The 19,971-nt window shown below is 42.8% G+C and overlaps 1 protein-coding gene across 2 annotated transcripts in view; it reads right to left on the bottom strand.

The window, feature by feature from the left end:
• Positions 1-19,096, bottom strand: part of PTS (6-pyruvoyltetrahydropterin synthase) — a 31,658-nt gene extending 12,562 nt beyond the window's left edge. Inside the window, exons 1-6 of one of the 2 annotated variants that reach the window (XM_030332101.1) lie at positions 17,916-18,141; positions 15,866-15,945; positions 14,647-14,669; positions 14,227-14,283; positions 12,253-12,323; positions 11,626-12,059 (exon numbers count right to left, since the gene is read on the bottom strand). In XM_030332101.1, the coding sequence (XP_030187961.1) occupies positions 11,936-12,059; positions 12,253-12,323; positions 14,227-14,283; positions 14,647-14,669; positions 15,866-15,945; positions 17,916-18,004 (444 nt within the window). In that variant the 5' untranslated portion in view covers positions 18,005-18,141 and the 3' untranslated portion in view covers positions 11,626-11,935. Of the gene's footprint in view, positions 1-11,625; positions 12,060-12,252; positions 12,324-14,226; positions 14,284-14,646; positions 14,670-15,865; positions 15,946-17,915 lie in introns of those variants that run through there. The other variant, XM_030332102.1, reaches the window with a different exon arrangement.
• Between the last annotated feature and the right edge of the window lie 875 nt (positions 19,097-19,971).

The raw sequence follows: 19,971 nt of genomic DNA, 5'->3' as shown, positions 1-19,971 counted from the left end.
TTGGGGACAGCTTTTGTCAATTTCTTCCTCTTCCCTGAGAATAGGCCATACTTTCCTACTTGTAGGTTTTTAACTTTTGTTGAGATCTGGACGTGGTGAAGGTTATAACACAGTGACTCTGGAAATCAGACTCCCCTGCCCCTCCCAGGGCATGCTGCTGCTTGTTGAGAGCCTCCGTCCATCTGTTGAGGGATCTCTCAACTCCTCTGGGCAGACTCCACTCTTTTACTTGTTTAATTTTTTTTAATGTATGTTTATTTATTTATTTATTTATTTATTTATTTATTTATTTATTGAGAGTCAGAGGGGGGAGGGGGAGAAAGCCAGGAAGGGGCAGGGAGAGAGAGGGAGAGAAAGAAATCCCAAGCAGGCTATTAGGCTGTCTGTGCTGTTGGTGCAGAGCCCGACATGGGGCTTGAACCCACGAACTATGAGATCATGACCTGAGCCAAAGTCAAGAGTCAGATGCTAACTGACTGAGCCACCCATGTGCCCCGCAGACTGTGCTCTTTGTTGAGTGTGGTCACTGACATCTCTGCTATATTATCTCAGCAGTCAACTAGTAACCTCATAGATTTTCTTACATGTCAAAATTTAGCAGCCTCTTTCTTCATTAAGCATTCCTCTAATAGCTGGAAGTTTTTTTTATATTAGATCCTAGAGTTTGTAGAGAAAGTTCACTGACAGTTTTTGCCAGCAGAATGGTTTCTGCAGTGGACAGACCAATTCCTGGAGCTCCCCATTCTGCCACTTTCTATGACATCACTGGGTAGCCACCATTAGTATACGCCAGGCGCTGTGCTAAAGCACCTTAAAAGCATCATCGCAGATAATTGTCACAAGAACCCTATGAGACAGAGCTGTTTCACAGATAAGGACACTCGGGCGGAGAGAGAGAAATAATTTGCCCAAAGTCACTCACTGAATAAGTAATGAAGCTGGGTTTCTACCATTTTGGAACCTGCACCATAAACAAGGACACTCAAAGGGCCCCCTGTGCGGCTTCTACATGCCCTGGCATCCTCCAGGGCACCTGGCTCCCCAGGGTCATATGACAAGAAGAGGGTATGGAAGGTATGTGTGTCTCTCAGGGACACAAGCAGGCTGCGTGTTCCCACAGTCCTCCACGCCCCACTCTCTGCTGCCACCTGTAAGATAAACTGCGATGACCCAAGACCCAACAAGTTTCATATATACCTGTCGTGGGCCAGCCTGGCCTCATCTCAGGTTCGGTGTGGAAGGTGTGACAACAACTGGAGGCTCAGCAAAAATATTCTCTTGAGAAGTCTGGGAAGAGCTGAACTCAGACACGCAACACAGAGGTAGCTGTGCGAGAGCACTGGGTTCGGAGGCAGGAAGCCTGTTAAATTCTAGTCCGGCTACTAAGTAAAAAAGTGACCTTAGGTAAGTGGCTTTACCCTCGTTTGCTTCGGTTTGCATCTGTTACACACAGGGTTGCCCAGGTGGTATCTGAGCCTTCTTGCAGGTAGGTCTCCATTTTGATTTCTCTGTCACATCCAGACCTAGTTCTAAGGGTCTATCTAGCTGGAGATGGTAAGTTGGTGCTAAGTCAGTGATGCTTTATGCCACGTCTGACTGATTGGCAGACACTGCTGGGAGCACCGTTGAGGAGGATTCTGAAGCAAAAGCCAGGCTCAGAAATAGTGTCGTATTCAACAAGTATTATCTTCCTTGGGCTCAGGAGGCAGGACTGAGTGTCAGGGGACCCAGGTATCTGCCGTCCTTAGTCCCTAAAGTGAATCCAGTGAGTGGCTACAGAACAAGAGTAAAGGGATGATCAAGTACGTACATTCAGTCTAGGAACAGCTAACTCTGATCATCACTACCAGGGAAGTGACTCACACAAGGAAAACAAAGGCATACAGGCAACTCCAAGGAAGCCCACAGGTGGCACCTCAAGCAGAGAAGAAAGAGGTGAACAAAAGATAGACTGTTTTCACTCCCACACTCACTTGCCCAACCTTGTTCTTCCACTTTTATGTTTTCTTGTTTGCGGCTTCGTGTTTTGTGAACTCGGTGCATTCTTTTTTTTTTAAGTTTTTTTTAATGCTTATTTATTTTTGAGAGAGAGAGAGAGTGTGTGGGGGGGGCAGGGGAGGGGCAAAGAGAGAGGGAGACACAGAACCCGAAGCAGGCTCCAGGCACCCAGCTGTCAGCACAGAGCCCAACGAGGGGCTGGAACTCACAGACCTCAAGATCATAACCTGAGTTGAAGTCGGATGCTTAACTGACTGAGCCACCTAGGCACCCCTCAAAGCATTCTTATCCTGTGTTAGAAGCAGCAACTGACTACCCATTTAAGGGAAGTGATCATTCATTTCTGAGGAAGTAGGTGAGAAAACTGCTATCTTCCAAATCCCATTACCTCAAAGACATTCATTCACACACCAGAAAAAGTCCCGAGCCTGGTCAGTGGTCCAGGTATCACAGCAACTATTCAGAGAGGGAAGAAAATTCAGAACAGGCAGAACATTCAGATATTACCTTATTATCTATCAACCTCCACGTTACTTTTTAAAATAAATGTTTAAAATATTCATAATTAACTGAAACATTTTTTTTTTATTTTTTTTAACGTTTTATTTATTTTTGAGACAGAGAGAGACAGAGCATGAACGGGGGAGGGGCAGAGAGAGAGGGAGACACAGAATCGGAAACAGGCTCCAGGCTCTGAGCCATCAGCCCAAAGCCCGACGCGGGGCTCGAACTCACGGACCGCGAGATCGTGACCTGGCTGAAGTCGGACGCTTAACCGACTACGCCACCCAGGCGCCCCTGAAACATTTTTATTTCACACGAGAGGTAGTTCAGCAATTGTCTTAAAGCCTAATTTCTTTTATTTTTTTTTTAATTTTTTTTTTTTTAACGTTTATTTATTTTTGAGACAGAGAGAGACAGAGCATGAACGGGGAAGGGGCAGAGAGAGAGGGAGACACAGAATCGGAAGCAGGCTCCAGGCTCTGAGCCATCAGCCCAGAGCCCGATGCAGGGCTCGAACTCACGGACCGCGAGATCGTGACCTGAGCTGAAGTCGGACGCTTAACCGACTGAGCCACCCAGGCGCCCCTTAAAGCCTAATTTCTGAGACCAGACTGCCTGGGTTCAATTTCATTTAATTTTACCCCTTGTTAGTTGTGGGGCCCTGTACAAGTTACTCACCTTCTATGTGACTCAGTTTCTTCATCTGTTAAAATAGGGTGAAATACAGTAGCTACCCATAAGCTGTTGTGGAGATTAAATCAGTTAACATATACAAAGCATTTGGAACAGTACCTGGTACAAAGTAAGCACTATATAATTATTTAATGCCTAGAAAAAGCATTACAAATGATACACTGATGTACAAGAAAGCCAAGTATTATTCCAATATAAATTTGTACAAATAAAACGGTACCTATAACAAGGACTAAAAGTACTAATTTGTAATTCTTATAAGAAATGGCCAATGTCTGACTTCCCACAATCTTTCTCCCTCCAGCCCCACCTTCACCTTCACACTTCAAGCTTCTAAGTAAAATGTCTCCTAGCGCACTGGGTCAGCTCCTTTCTTCTAGAGAAACTAAACAATGGGTGAGGAATTGAATTACTCCACATAATAAAGAGTTAGGAGGGAAGGTGAGAAGAAAAAGCAAGAGTATCATAAGGATTGGCACAGAAGGGAGCTTCTGGGGGCTGAATGGAGAGGCCAAGGGATTTCCCAACACCTGCTCTTGGTTACAAACCATTTCTGTCTTAATGTCCTTCCAGAGATACAAATGAAAATTAGAGGGGCGCCTGGGTGGCTCGGTCGGTTAAGCATCTGACTTCAGCTCAGTTCATGATCTCGCAGTCCCTGAGTTCAAGCCCCAGGTCGGGCTCTGTGCTGATAGCTCGGAGCCTGGAGCCTGCTTCAGATTCTGTGTCTCCCTCTCTCTCTGTCCCTCCTCTGCTCACACTCTGTCTCTCTCTCAAAAATAAATAAACATTAAAGAAAAAAAAGTAAAAATTAGAATTATTTTACTTCTGATAGCTGGACTATATTTCTTTGACTTTGGACCAGCAGTGAAACTGAGACATATGGACTCACCCTGCACCCAGCCCTGCTTTTATGTAAGTTATATCTATGTATATAGATAGAATGAGGTTAAATATATATACCTGGTAGAAATAGGAAATAATTTAACATATGCAAAAACTACACATTTATCTATGCATATGCATATAACCTGTATATAAAAATAACTTCAGACTCAGATGCTTGAGTCCAACAAACTCAAAAAGCATTTGGCTAAATTAACAAAATATGTAGACAGAGCACATTTAAAAACCTTGGGAAATTTTTTGAATAGTTATTTTAATTGAGTATATTTTTCTTTCTTTTTTGTTTTTTTAAGACAAACAAACCTAGGTTCAAATCCGAGCTCCTTCACTTAATGAGTGACTCTGAACAAGAATCCCTTAATCTCCTTAGATCCCAGATCTCTCACAGTGAATTGAGAGCTGAGCTGACTCATGCCTCGAAGGGCCACCAGTGATGGAGATGCTGGACACATAGCGGTAGGCATGATGTTAATTCACAATAAGTCAACACATGCCAAGAACCTTAAGTTAGTTAACTACCCAATCTCAAATGAGGGTGGAAAACATTATATGCCATAATCTGGTCAGGTTGCATTTGTTTCCTCTTCTAAACACAGTTTTCTCCTTCAAGAATAGAGCCTTCAGGGGTGCCTGGGTGGCTCAGTCAGTTAAGTGTCTGACTTTGGCTCAGGTCATAATCTCACAGTTCGTGAGTTCGAGCCCCGCATCAGGCTCTGTGCTGACAGCTTGGAGCCTGGAGTCTGCTTCTGATTCTGTGTCTCCTCCTCTCTCTGCCTCTCCCCTGCTCAAGCTCTGTCTCTCTCTCTCAATAATAAATAAACGTTAAAAAAATTAAAAAAAAAAAAAAAGAATGGAGCCTTCAGATCATGATCTCAGGGTTATGAAATAGAGCTCTGCGTTGGGCTCTGTGCTGACAGCATGGAGCCTGCTTGGGATTCTCTCTCTCTGCCCCTCCCCTGCCCAAAATAAATAAATAAACTTAAAAAAAAAAAAAAAAAGAAAAGAATGGTGGGACACCTGGGTGGCTCAGTCGGTTAAGCGTGTGACCCTTGGTTTCTGCTCAGGTCATGATCTCACATTACATGAGTTTGAGCCCAGCATCGGGCTCTGCACAGACAGTGCAGAGACTGCTTGGGATTCTCTATCTCCACCTCTCTCTCTCTCTCTCTCTGCCTCTCCCCCACTAGCTCTCTCAAAATAAATAAATAAACTTAAAAGAAAAAAAAGAATGGAGCCTTAACTTTCTCCCTAGTACTCCGGGAATTACTCAAAGTTATTATGGCAACAAAACTGGGCCCTTGTTTGCTAAAAAACAGGTAATTGCCTCAGTGTTGCCACAGATCTATTAAGTTCTGTGCTCTACAAAAAACCCTGTTCTTAGGGGCCAAACAGATGGAAAGATAAGAGGCATTCTTTGCAATACCAGCTGAGGCTCTCTCTGCCTGGGGCAAACCTACTCTCCAAAAGCTGGGACAATGACTACCCACCAATCTTGAATTTATTATAAAGGGAGCACTTGTCGGTGCACACCTGTATAAGGGCTGCTACCCAACGATGGTGTGGTCATGAGGACAGCAGTTTATTAAAAGATCCTTCATTGGCATGGTCTAGCTTGTCTTTACTTCAAAGAGTAGTCAAGGACTAAAACAAAATTGACCCACAAAAGGAAACAGAAAATTTCCAGGAAGATAAAATTTGCCATATAAATAGGTTTTGACAAATACTTAGGGGATCTAATTTTATTCTGTGATGGTTGTTCTCTGAGATGAAACACACAAAGAGTAACACCTATCTGAAGTATACTCGCAAAGTTTGATATTAAATCTCAAAGTTTTTACCAAACCAGGTTCCACTATATCTGTAGAGATGGCAGGCATGTTCACTCATTCAATGACTAATTATTCAGCACCCGCTGGGTGGTGGGCACTAGGTTAGGTCCTGGGGAAATACGAATAATAACACAACGGCGCTCTGGCTTTCATGAAGCCAACATCCCCATGATTGGGAAAGACAGTAAACTAGTAAGCAAAATAAATGAGACAAAAGGAAATACAGATAAAAGTTTTGACACTGCAAGAAAGGGGAGTGTGTAAGGTATTATAATAGAAAATAACAGAGGATTTCTACCTACACAGGGTGATCAAGGAAGGATTCTTTAAATGGGGTACATCTAGGCTGGAGTCTGGAGAATGATGGGTTTTATGAAGAGGTAAGGGGGTGGGGGTAAGGGGCAGCATTCCAGGCAGAAGGGCAGAAAATACAAAGATCTGGAGGCTGGAATGAAACTGGAGTGCTTTAGGACTTGAGAAAAGGCCAATGTGACAATGTGACAGCTGGAGGCTGGGGATATGCAGTGGCTGCATCATACGGAGCATAAAGTTTGGATTATATTTTAAAATTAAAAGGAAGCTTTCAAGGGGTGACACGAGACAGGGGAAGAACTAATAAAGGAGTATGGAAGAGAACCAAAGTGGAAGCAGGAGGCCAGCGGAGAGGCCAAGTCAATAATCTAGGCAAGAAATGGCAGCGGTTTGGACTGGGGTCAGTGGCACTGGAAACGGAGAGACCAAAATCCCTGCACATTTTAGAGGAAGAACTGACAGAGCTTTCCGACAGATTACAAGTAAGAGATAGGAATCCAGGACAACTCCCAGATTTCTGGCTTGAAAAATGAATGGATGGTATCGGCATTTTTAGGGAAGACTGGTGGAAGAATAAATTCTGAAGGAGGAATCAGAAGTTCACTTTTGGAAAATGGTGAACTTTGAGATGCCCGTGAGACACCCATCCATGGTTCCATCTGCAGGCAAATGAAACTTCAAAAGGTAAAAGGCAACACTAGCCCTTCTATTTCTTCAGGTTGTCATCAGTCACAGGGCTCATATTTACTAAGACATTTATGAAAAATGAAAAAAGGTTTTTAAACTGAGTTCATACTTACAGTAAGTTGGGAGTTTTCACTAATAAACTGGCTGGCCAAAGCTGACCTTGGGCAGATGTACAGAGAACTTGTTTCTTGGGCATCTTTAAGAATGTAAGCCTGGGATGGTGTTTCTTTAGCCGACAACCAGAAGACAAAACAGGGCCGTATTTTAATTCTTTATTTTCTTTTATTTTTTATCGTTTATTTATTTTGAGAGAGAAAGCGCAAGTGTGCGCACACACAAGCTGGGTAGGGGCAGACAGAGGAGAGACAGAATCCCAAGCAGGCACCACACCATCAGAGCAAAGCCTGATGTGGGGCTCAAGCCCACGAACTGTGAGATCATGACCCAAGCCAAGATCAAGAGTCGGATGTTTAACTGTGTGAGCCTCCCAGGCGCCCCTAATTCTTTTCGTAATGGTTAATACTCCCGTCTTGACGGTGACAGACTGCAGTGGGGGCAGGTGGTTGGCTTCTGAAGGAAGCAAACCAACTGACAAGCTGCGTGAAAGCCTCACTGCTGCTCCGAAAACCCTTGCGGTGCACGAACCACACTCCCTCACTTTTCTTTTGTGGTGATAGCAGTTCTCTCTGCAGCTATGTGGAGACTGCGTTTGTCTGGGACATTCTCCAAAAGTGTCTTGCAACAGAATCTTGCTATAAAGTTAAATTGTGTGAAACTAACAATGATTTTTCTGTGTGCAAGGGAGGCTAGAAATATCCCAGACATAACAAAAGCAAAATGAGCACAATCTGTTTCCCATCTTTAAAATAATTCTATTTCCAAGAGGAATGTACAAGTTTGGAGTTTAAAAAAACAAAACGGACACTTACCATAGATCTAGTCTATTAGTGGCCTCATATGCACAACTGATCATATTCTGGCCATTTTTACAACCCACTGGTGGCGACTGCATCCATTCAGGCAACACAAATGATAGCTGAGTTCTGGTCATTCTGTTCATAGCGATATGGTCAATGTAACTTTTCTCAACATCTCACTTTAGAGTTGGTTTTAATTTTAAAGTGCTTCAAAGAGCTTTATATGGGGGCGCCTGGGTGACTCAGTTGGTTAAGCATCCAACTTCAGCTCAGGTCATGATCTCACGGTTTGTGAGTTCAAGCCCCACATGGGGCTCTATGCTGACAGCTGGGAGCCTGGAGCCTGCTTCAGGTAGATAGGTCACTAGCCCACTACCCCTGCAGGATGGTCACACAGATTCTGTGTCTCCCTCTCTGTGCCCCTCCCACCACACACCCTCTATCTCTATCTCAAAATAAATGAACATGAAAAAAATATTTTTTAATTAAAAAAATAAAGGTATTTATATGTATCTACCCACAAAACCCACGAGTTCCACTGGAAACAACCACTGCTGATACTCACTCCTGCAAAAGGAAATGTGCTTTATTCCCCTGCCATCAAAAAGAGCATGACAGACAGCCCCTGCCTAGCTCCCCAGCCTCTTTTCCTGCTCTCCTCCTCGTCATACTTCACACAGTAGAACGTACATGGAGTCCTCTCCCTCCAGTGTGGTGTGGATTTAGTGACTTGCTGTTAAGTAACAGAATCTAGATATGTGACTTGCTTACCAGACTGGGACCCCCACTGTGCTGGTGAGAGTGCTCACTGGCGGCACAACCCTCCCTGCCCTCTGGCCTGCTCATGCTGAGGAAGCAAGCTGCTCTATGCAGGCGCCCCCATGGCGGGCAAGGGAGGAAGGAGCTGAGGCCTCACACCAACAGCCCCGTGAGCATGAGCAAGTGAGCCAGAAGCCGACCCTTCCTAATCCATCCCCGAGATGACTGCAGCCTGTGAGTGACCCTGGGCCAGAGGTCCCAGGGGAGCCACCTCCAGATTTCTGGCACATTCAAACTGTGAGATAATCATGTTTTGAGCCCTTCTGTGGGGTAATCTGTTATGTTACAGTAGATAACTAGCCCACTCCCCCTGCCGGGTGGTCACAAAGATAACGTGAGGTAAATAGAAAGGGTTCAGCACAATGCCTGAGGCCACAGGAGGCAGTGCACTACCTTAGCTCTACCCTCCCTCCCTGTCACTCCATCCCTCCTGCTCCACGAGCATCTGGCCACCATCACCTCCCCTCTGGATCCCCACAAATGCTCTGCAACTGGTTTTCCTTGCTTCCCTGTGTCCAGCTGGTGATTCTCCTTAAAAAGCAAACAGAGGGGGCGCCTGGGTGGCGCAGTCGGTTAAGCGTCCGACTTTAGCCAGGTCACGATCTCGCGGTCCGTGAGTTCGAGCCCCGCGTCAGACTCTGGGCTGATGGCTCAGAGCCTGGAGCCTGTTTCCGATTCTGTGTCTCCCTCTCTCTCTCTGCCCCTCCCCCGTTCATGCTCTGTCTCTCTCTGTCCCAAAAATAAATAAACGTTGAAAAAAAAAAAATTAAAAAAAAAAAAAAGCAAACAGAGAAACTTCAACAGCTCCCTATTGCTCAAAGGACAGAAACCAAATGGATATTCAAGGCCCGCAGACTGTCCCCATTCTGTATTTCCAAGCTAGCTACCCATTACACACTCACACTTCATTACTATTCTATTTAAGATCAATCTATTCACTTCATCCCAAATACACTTTGTCCATTCCCACCATGAGTGGATGTGTGCCCCTTCAGTACGTGTTCCTGCTTTTCTCTGGATTCCAAAGGCCACCCTCCTACCCCATCACTTTCACTACCATTCAGGACTGACCTCCCTACTAAGCTTTTCCAAATGTCACCACCCCAGAATAATCTTCTTTCTCTAATTTATTATGTACTCCTTTGGTATTTAAAATCACAGAGATATAAAATCTGAGAACAGGCAGAAGCAACTTCAGAAAGCCTCAGGTCCAATCATTCATGTTATGGGCAAAAAATCTGAGGCTCTGAGATGAGAGGGACACAGCTGAATAGTGGCAGCACAAGGACCAGGATTCAAGCCTCAAAACTCTCGTGTTATTCAATCCTAGAAACATTTACCAAGGGGCCGTTATATATAAGGTACTACAAAATTTCAACAGTTCCTACCAATCTGCCATTCATTTATTTAATCAAACAAAAATTACTGAGTGCTATTTACTAGATACTCTGCTTCGAATAAAGACTTTGTCCACAAGGAATTCAGGGCGGTGAAAAATGCAAAAAGGTAAAGCAACAATTACAAAACAGCTTGATAAGGTCTCTGACAGCAGGTTCTAGGGAGGCAGAAGAAAACCACCTATATACTATCTTTGGTCCTGCCCTCATTCGCTCACCCATTCAGTGTGATAGACAGTCAGACAGACAGACTTCTCACTTTCCTAAGGAAAGTAAGTAGAAAAAAAAAAGGTTCTCTTGAAGCAACTCATGAACGACAAACCCCTGCCATGTCTACGCTACTATGAAAAGTAATGTTTTTCTAATATGATATCAGATCTATAAAATTAGATTTATTAAAAAAAAACTTGAAATATACATACATTATTCCATTACCCTGTTTTTAGAGTCTGTGTTTTGGAGTCAGACAGACCCTGAGTGTCAGACATTCAGTCTGCTGTTTATTTGCTGAGTGATCTTAGGCAAGCAGTTTAAACTCACTGAAATTTAATTTTCTCATCTGTAAAATGGGAATAATACCCACTTTTCATGGCATTTGTGGGAATTAAAATCCTGTCTTTTAAATAATCAATACAGAATATACAAGTATAAGTAACAAAAATTGTGCTTGATAACTAAAACACATTCAAATATCATTAAATGGGCACGGCATTATTATCAAAATTTATCAAAATATCCTTTAGTTACTAACTGTCCAAAACAAAAGGGTACCTCTCTGAAAATTTTTCTAGTAGTCACTGCACAAGTTTTTTTCTACTATTTCCAGGTAGCAACATTCTGAGAATCCATTGTGTGCTAGTTGCTATGTGGACAGTGAAATAAAACCCTACATTTAAGAAGTTTAGAATACAAATGAGAACACTTCTTTGTGCGAAGCAAGCAAATCCTTTCTTGCGGATTTAGTCATGAAGAAAAGATACTAGGTGCCAAGAATATAGTTCAACTGAAGCAGGTAAGTTTAATGTTAAGAACAAAATGGGATCCATTAGGAAAAACCATATGTAAGAGATGAGTTACAGTGTAAGATATCCTTTTCATGTTGATTATTTTAATAGGATTTAATACATATGATTATTCTTCAGGTTTCTGAATTTAAATTGTTCAGGTGGCCATAAGGTCTGGAAACATAGACAACTATACATAATAAATAGTTTACTGATATTCCAATAAATGTTCAATGAATGTCATGTTCCTCACTAGCAATTTATAGTTCAACAAGCTGTGCAAAACTGCCTTGAACAGTGTGCACTAAACCGGTACTTCCATCAATCCTTGTATATGCACTTACAATGCATCACCTAAAGTGATTGTATGCCTTATTTTCACTGAATAATCTTGTGCCCTTAGCACACCTGAGAAGTAATCAAGAAGTGTATGTTGTCTGTTTTCGGACTATGTGGCCACCTATATATATATTTTTTAAGTTTCACCTACTGTAAGTCTTATAAACATTTTTGCCATTCATATTTATACCAAGGAAAAAATGAATACTAAAAAATGAGATAATGGAAAAACAAAAATTGATTTATTTTGCTTTTAAATTCCACACCATAACATTTTACTGAAAATGAAGTGATTTTTAATCTATAAAGGATTCTCTAAATGACACTCAGAATGTCTTTAACAAATTTTGTTTTAAAATATATTTGAATACACAACAGGTCTTACACACAATGATTTCAATAAATTAGGCACGAGAACACAAGGTGAAGCTCTAGCAATTCTGTGATGACTTTTTAATAGTCCAAGAGGATAAAGACCTTTTTCAAATGTGGAAAGAAATTAATCTTTCTACAATATGAACCCCTTAAAGCTACTCTCCTTTATAGACGACAACATTATTGTCAGTTTCATATACTTTTACTTTATAAAGAACTCCCATAGGAAGAAATTTCTGGAGGTTTTCCCAGATATATACAGCTACATTTTCTGTCGTGCTGTAGGAAAAAAAGGAAAGAAGATCAAAGGCAAATGAACAAAATTTCATGTTTGATATTTACAGAGAATAGAAATTCTGGATTTAAAAAATAATGTTAAAATAAAACTTCAGAACCACCTACCAGTCAGATAAAATGTTAACAGCAATTCTTCTTTCCTACTATTTACATAAGGCAAGATGGTCACACTCACCTTACAATATCTGCAAAGTATGGCACATCTAGATCCAGATTCTTATGATCAAGGGGCTTCATAATTGCCTCCTGTAGATAAAACAAAGGAAAAAGATCACTGGTTCCATTTATGACTCAAATTCCAAAGTGTTCTATCTTTGCCTCTAGAAGCCTTACCTTATCAGTTAGTCACTAACTCAGTGCTTGTAAGGACTCCATCTGTGTCTCACAAAATAAAGCTTAAAGTTGGAAAATGAAGCAAGGCCCAAATCTCCATAATGACTGGTTCTCCTCATTACTAAATGCAAAGATGTAAGAAATCAAAACGTACAGGAGAATTCACTGCAGCTTTCTTGTAACCAGCCATAGTGATTCAGAATTCAGTTTAACACTTCGTGAATTCTGTCTAAAAATTACCAAAAATACTTCTCCATACAGTCTTAGCTTCAGCACAATGCCACAAGGTCATCAGAACAAGGATCCAGTGAGTGTTAACATTTTATAAAGCCGACTGAGAGTGAAATTATGTAAGTAGTTCTAAATTTCTGCTATGAGGAGTAATTTAAGAATTATCTTGGACTCTTAGAGGAGAAAAAATATAAATATATAAAGACCGTTGCTTCCTAATGCTTATATATATTAACATAACGTTTTCCCTTGTTGGTGGCAAGAATAGCAACTGCCTTATTCTTTCTAACTTTTTACTTTTGGCTATTGTACAAAATGTAAGCATTTGTGAAACAATCTAATTTTCCAGTGGTATGGTTCCAAGAAGGGTACATTAATAATAACAGCAATCATTTTTTGAGCAAAACCAGAACCATATGAAAAAGAGTTAAGCCTTAAGCCAAATAGCCTTTAAAACAGATCAAATTAAGGGCAGTTCTACATGGACATCAAGAAAATAAATACTGTTTCCTATTCAATTCCAGTGCAGGTCCCAACTTTCCCACTGAAGTTTCTTCCACAGGCCCCATCTAACTTTATTACATGCCATGATGAGTTACTTCCACTAAGGGGACTAAGTGGTGTCACTCGGGTACACAAAAGTGGCGAAGAGTACAGAGAACCTGTATTCCAGTATTTGGCCATCCGCATGCATGAGACGCCTCAAATTTCCCATACTGCTGTCTTGTATTGTACAACACTCTGTGTATATATTTTAAATCTCCAGTAAATGCAAAAACTCTGTCTTTATAGATTTCCTAATGTACTCAGAACACACTGCTCTTTGTTCATATGCTGAATCTCTTATTCATTTTATCCAACTGAAACTTACTGAGCACCTAGTATTGTCTCCTAGAAAAAGTCATGTTAGCATTCTCTGGGTAAAGGCTGTGTCTCACTCGTCTTTGTACTCTTGATGCTTAGTTCAAAGACTTATGCGGAGTAGGCAAACTTGCTGAATACATGAATGATAAGTAATATGGAAGAAATGATCATTAGTAGCATTTTTATAAGACAGATATCGGATTCCAGAACAAGAATAAGAAGCAGAGTTTAAGAGTGGAACTGAACAGACAGGTGACATGGTATAATAATAAAACCAAAGCTGGGTTGAAGGGAGTCCACTCCTAACTTTGTAAAAGACTAACCACACAACCTAAAGCAAGTTCGGCCTCTCTCAATCCAGGGAATGAAGAAGTTGGTTGAGATCATCTCTAAGGCTTCTGACACTGCAGGACTTCTATAATGATACAGTCAGCAAGTCCTTCATTGAACTCCTGTTATGTGATCCCTGTTAATTGGAGGAAATCAGGATATGGCAGCAGGGAATACAAGATGAGCATGTTACAGGTATTCCCATCACTGCAATTCAACTGTGACTTATTTCCTTTAAATCACCCAAACACCTTTAGAAAAATATGAGAGTAGTTCCTCCATCTACTCCTCCAATTCTGCTCACAAGGTCATGGAACCTCTGAAGATACTTAGGTGGGAAAGTAAAAACGGGGGCCATCAAATATACTTAGAGGACCCAACATGACATTACCTCCATGTACTCTTTGAGGTCGGTCATATTCATAACCATGCCTGTAACAGGATCAATCTGAAGAATAAACAAAGGTGAATATTAGTATAATATGCTTTTCATATTTAAACCTCTGCTAAGTTATTAAAGGCTGTACAATGTGCAGAAATCGCGCCCACATCTGCCTTCATCTCTGAGACAATCACCAGGTGCTCCAGGTATCCATTTTATGGTACCACTGATCTTCTATCTGTCCACATATAGCAGATTAAGATAACCCTTTGGGAGAGGAAAGGTCTGGAATGACAGGAGCTCACCATATACAAAGGCCAACAATGAAGCAATATTGATTTGAACAGAATTTTTCAACACAGAATCCATCATGTTGGCTGAGAAGGCCCAGCAATCTGCGCAAAGCACACAGATATTTTCAACACGTACCTCTCCATGAACTGTCACCACAACTATGGGAAAGAAAACAGAATACCAAAAAACCACATGAATTTCAACAGATAACACCCAAGCACAAGTTAGCAACATAAATTAAGTATTAGATCTCTGCCCTACAAAACTCTATTTATATTTTCCCTAAGACGGCTGGTCTTTTAGTTAACATCTTTATTAATGAAAGCAAGACTCAACCAAGACAGAGAGGCTTAGCAGGAGCTTTGGCCAAAGCCAGAAAGGGTGTAAATTCTATTTACGAGGCTGATGCACTGGGTAAGAATGTCCACTAGGTAGGATGGAGATGCCGCTTGATCACTGCCTGTAAAAGCAGAGTATGTACAGAAAGAAGTCCGGCTACACATCGAGGTGGCCCAATGCTGGGCGGTACCTTTCTGAGCAAGCAAAACCACTAATGGGCCTAAAACTCTGATGCCTTTACTTACATAAACATATCCAGTTTACGGTAATGCTCTATAAGTTAACGAAGCATTTGAAAAATGATGCTCAGAGTGTTTTACAATTTAATAACATATATTTTTTTTCAGCTCTGTGCAAACGCCATTAGGTATTACGTGATAAGAGAGCAAACTAAGAATAACAAATATCATAGATCAAGAGGCAGTAACTAAACTAGAAAGTCTGATCTTCTGACACCTTTTCTAATCTTTTTACTCTACCATACTATATGCCATGATATGCAATGGCTTACGTAGCTGTTTTTTGAGATACCGGCTTTATCTCAAAGAATCACATCTCTCATACTTGTTTAGAGCATAAATTGTTTTCTTGGAACATTGCTGGCAAAGTTTTAGACCCAAGTTATTTTCCTGCCACATAGCAGGTTCCTAACCAATATCTCCCTTTTGTCTGTCATTATTTACTCAAAGAATACAGTGTAATTTTAACGTTAGCCTCAACAATACCTAATTAGGAGGAAACGTGGTGCCAAAAAAATCTCATTATGTACACTAAAGCCAAGGATAAAAAATATTATTTAAACCATTCATTATCTCTAACACAGCAGATACAAGGTAAAATTTAAGACACATCCAACCAAGACAACAGATTTTTTTCATTCTGAACTTCCATGTAACTGCATATTCAAGGCTCAAGGTATTCATGCTTTGCCCATAAGGTTTCTGACTCGTTAGGACTATATTTGCTGATTACATCCTTATTGAAAGGGCTAAAATTTCATCACCTTTTCCCTTACCTTTATAATTGTGCCCATGGCCATTTGGATTGTTGCATTTCCCATACAGTTTCAAGTTTTCTTCGTTACTCAGACATTTGCTGAAAAAAAAAAAATCAACGTCACAAGTTCAGATACCTTCTCTGTTCCCTACATTAGTTGCTCTAGCTTTTGAAAAGCTTCACAATTTATTATTACTTTAGCTCACCAAATGGAGAGTCATAAATCATTTTGATTTCATTATTCAGCTGTCAGGAAGCAGTGTATGCCCCTTAATTAGGCTACTGTACCATATAAATTAGCATAAACAAAGTCCACACCCTCATTCCACAGCAAGATTCCAACTGATCTGCTCAAGGCCCTTCTATTTTTCAACTCCCCAAGCATTTACTGGGTACCTATTACATTCTAGGCATGGATCGAACGAAGCAAGGACATACAATGATAAAAGATGCCTGTCCTCAAGTGGTTTAAAATCTCATTTCTCCTTAAAAATAATTACGTGACCTACTGCGGCTCCTCTTTAACACCCTTGCATTATAACGCCTTACTTAACGACTGCCACAAACGTCACCAATCCAGTGAGGGGTATTCAGATTAGGTGAAACTTTATTTTTTTTTTTATTTTTTTTTCAACGTTTATTTATTTTTGGGACAGAGAGAGACAGAGCATGAACAGGCGAGGGGCAGAGAGAGAGGGAGACACAGAATCAGAAACAGGCTCCAGGCTCTGAGCCATCAGCCCAGAGCCCGACGCGGGGCTCGAACTCACGGACCGCGAGATCGTGACCTGGCTGAAGTCGGACGCTTAACCGACTGCGCCACCCAGGCGCCCCTAGGTGAAACTTTAAAATTACAATACTCAGTTGTTCTTCCAGGCAGAAAACAATTTTCATTCTTAAATTTTTTCCAAGTTTATTTATTTTTGAGAGGGAGAGAGAGAGAGTGCACGCACAAGTGGGATAAGGGATAGAGAGAGGGGGAGACACAGAATCTGAAGCAGGCTCCAGGCTCTGAACTGTCCGCACAGAGCCGGACTGGGGACTGGAACCCCAACGGTGAGATCAAGACCTGAGCGGTAGGCTGATGCTTAACCCACTGAGCCACCCAGGGGCCCCCAGGAAACAATTTTCTTCATGAATTTTTACTCCACCTGTCCAATCGTCCATGCATCTTCAACGAGGCCTCCTATGTGAATGCCCTATTATACCACCCCTTCCTTTTTGAGACCCTCTTTGTTATTTTCCCCCATTCCCTCCTGCTCACCCAATGACATTTAGAATGCTACAGCTCACAAAGCTTTTGCACAAAATTCCCTCCCTATGTCCTTCACCAGATTGGCCAGATGGCGCGCTCGGGACAGAAGGCGAGGACGGGTGAGTGTTGATCGCTGCTGCCTAACACAACACCTGTCACCTGACACAAGACCTGACAAGATGGCCAAATACCTGCCCAGTGAATGAACGGATGACCCTTGTTAGAAATGATTATCCTCGTTTCACAGACCGGGAAACGTTATGCTGAGAGCGGGACTTGCTAAGGAGAGGCAAAACGCGCCTCGACATCAACTCCTCGGTGCGTTCAAGCAGTCGTGAATGCTCTGGGTTCAAATCCCTGTCACGCTCCCTGTTCTCAGAGCTGCCTCACCAAAGGGATCGCCTGGGTTCACGACATCCGTGCTAAACAGTGGGTAAACTTGCGTTGTCGTAGCTGTACTGGTTACGTGGCTAGCGCTCCTGGCACCTCGGAGCAGCTCACTTTTACGGAATGTTCACCACGTGCCTGGCACTGTGTCACCTGAGCACTGTGTCACTGCTCCGACTGTCGCAGCAACCCCTCGCGCTCTACTGGGGTATGTGAGGAACCCCGAAGTTGCTCCAAGACTCGGAGCCAGCGAGGAAGCCTCCGCGGTCCGCGCCGCGTGCCACCGCGCCCACGGCCTCCTCCGCTGGACTCCAGCTGCCACCGTCACGCGGTCGCCAGGGAAGCAGGGGGCGCGCCTCGGTTCGCACACCTGCGCTCCCGCGCCCGCGCCCCGCCCCCCTGCGTGGGCACTGTGGGCACACCCCACCTGTGGAGCCGGTGGGTCGCGCTGAAGGAGACGAGGCGGGACAGTCGCGCCCAGCGGCGACCGCCCACGCCCACGCCAGCCGCGCTCATCGCCTTGCCTCCCGGTTCGGTTCGCCGCGGGGCGGGGATAGTCCGAGCGTTCCGCGGCTGCGCAGTGCGGCCGGCGCCCTGGGACGCGCTCTCGGCTCCGCGCTGCGGCTGGCTCCCTCTGCTGGCCCGGAGGCAGTAAAGCGTCCCGTCCTGTCAGTCTCTTGGACAGCAAGAGCGCGGATAGGTAGGTAAACCTACCAGCAGTCAGAAAACGTGGGTGAGGTCTCAGTGTCTTTCGTTCCAAGGTCTGCTCAGCCTCAGGCCACTTCGGGCCGTGAGGGTCAGCCTGGCCACACTGCATACTGGAAGGACCTCTGTGACACGCTCCTCCCACTCACTTCTAGAAAGCCCTGGCTATAATAACCTCCCCTGGCTGGTTACTCAGAGGTGGGCCTCAAGGCCAACCTACTTATAGCCTAAAGGGAGCGGGAATTTCAGGGCACATGTAGGAGCACTTGACTTTCATAAATGACATTACCTTTGGACTGTTTGTAAAGATTCTTCTTACTAAGGGAAATTCTCAAGCTTTCCTTACCATCCACACACATGCATAAAACCATTTATCACAGTGTGAACACATGCAGTCATGAACACACACATTAGCAATTCTCTGTCCTATGTTGACACTTCCGGAGTAAACGGATCATGTTTCCCCACATCTACTTATAAGGAGTATCCACACTACTTAACAGTTCCCAGTATTATGTCACCTCTTGCTTCCATTCATTCCTTTGCTAAATATTTATCGAATATCTAACCATGTGGCTGGCAGTGTTCCAGGAAGGATAGATTAAATCATGAGAGTAACAGGCATACAGGCCCCAAATCGTGATTTCTTTCAAACATCTCCTGTCTCCAGCTCCATACTCTTGTTCTGCATTATCATGTAGCCAAACATTTTTAGCATGTTTTCAAATATTTTTATTATATCCCCCAGTGGGCTGTAAAAACGTCAAAGAATAAACTTCAGATATTTCTGAGATAAACACTCTAGTCCAGTCCTCTCATGGATAAGAAAGCATGGGCCCAGGGGCACCTGGGTGGCTCAGTCAGTTAAGTGTCCGACTTCAGCTCAGGTCATGATCTTGCAGTTCACAAATTCAAGCTCCACATCAGGCTCTGTGCTAATGGCTCAGAGCCTGGAACCTGCTTCAGATTCTGTGTCTCCCTCTCTCCCCCTCCCCTGCTTGCTTTCTCTCTCTCAAAAATAAACATTAAAAAAAAAATTTAAAGAAAGCACAGGCCCATATAAGTGAATTACTCATACAAGATCACTTACAATAAAACAGTACTTGCCAGGCATTGACCATATTGGAGATAAGCAGTCTAATTAATGGTCATTGGTTACACAAATGCTTGACTCTTTCTGAATGAAGTCTTAGGACTCAAAATACAAAGCAAAAGGAATTTCTGAGAAATTGCTGTACTCAATTACTTAAATAAAATATGGCATTGCATTTGCAGAGCCTTTGCTCTACATTTTTAAATTAAGGGTATTCACCAAATTCACCCTCAGTGATCCTGTTATGGGTTGAATCATGTCCCCCCAAAACTAGTGTGTTGAGCCCCCAGTACCTCAGAACATGACTTTATGTGGAAATGGGTCTTTGCAGATATAATTAGTTAAAACAAAGTCACTAGGCTGGGTTCTAGTCCCTTTCCCCTCCCATATGCGCCTCATACTCCTCTCCTTGAGTCTCCACCCTGGTGAGTGAGGAGTTGGGCTTAGGGAGAGGAAGAGGCCCTAACTAGGCTTTCAGCCTCAGTCATCTGGTCACTCAATTTTATCAGAGTGATATATTTAAATAGATAGATAGATAGATAGATAGATAGATAGATAGATAGATAGATATAGGCATATTATAGAATGTCACTGTGGAGCGCCTGGGTGGCTCAGTAGGTTGAGCATCTAAGTCGGGCTCTGTGCAGATGGTGCAGAGCCTGCTTGGAATTCTCCCTCTCCCTCT

The sequence above is a fragment of the Lynx canadensis genome, chromosome D1, assembly GCF_007474595.2.
Source record: "Lynx canadensis isolate LIC74 chromosome D1, mLynCan4.pri.v2, whole genome shotgun sequence".
Classification (NCBI taxonomy): Eukaryota; Metazoa; Chordata; class Mammalia; order Carnivora; family Felidae; genus Lynx; species Lynx canadensis.
The sequence above is the reverse complement of the archived record's forward strand: the minus strand, read 5'-3'. Positions and strand labels throughout refer to the sequence as shown.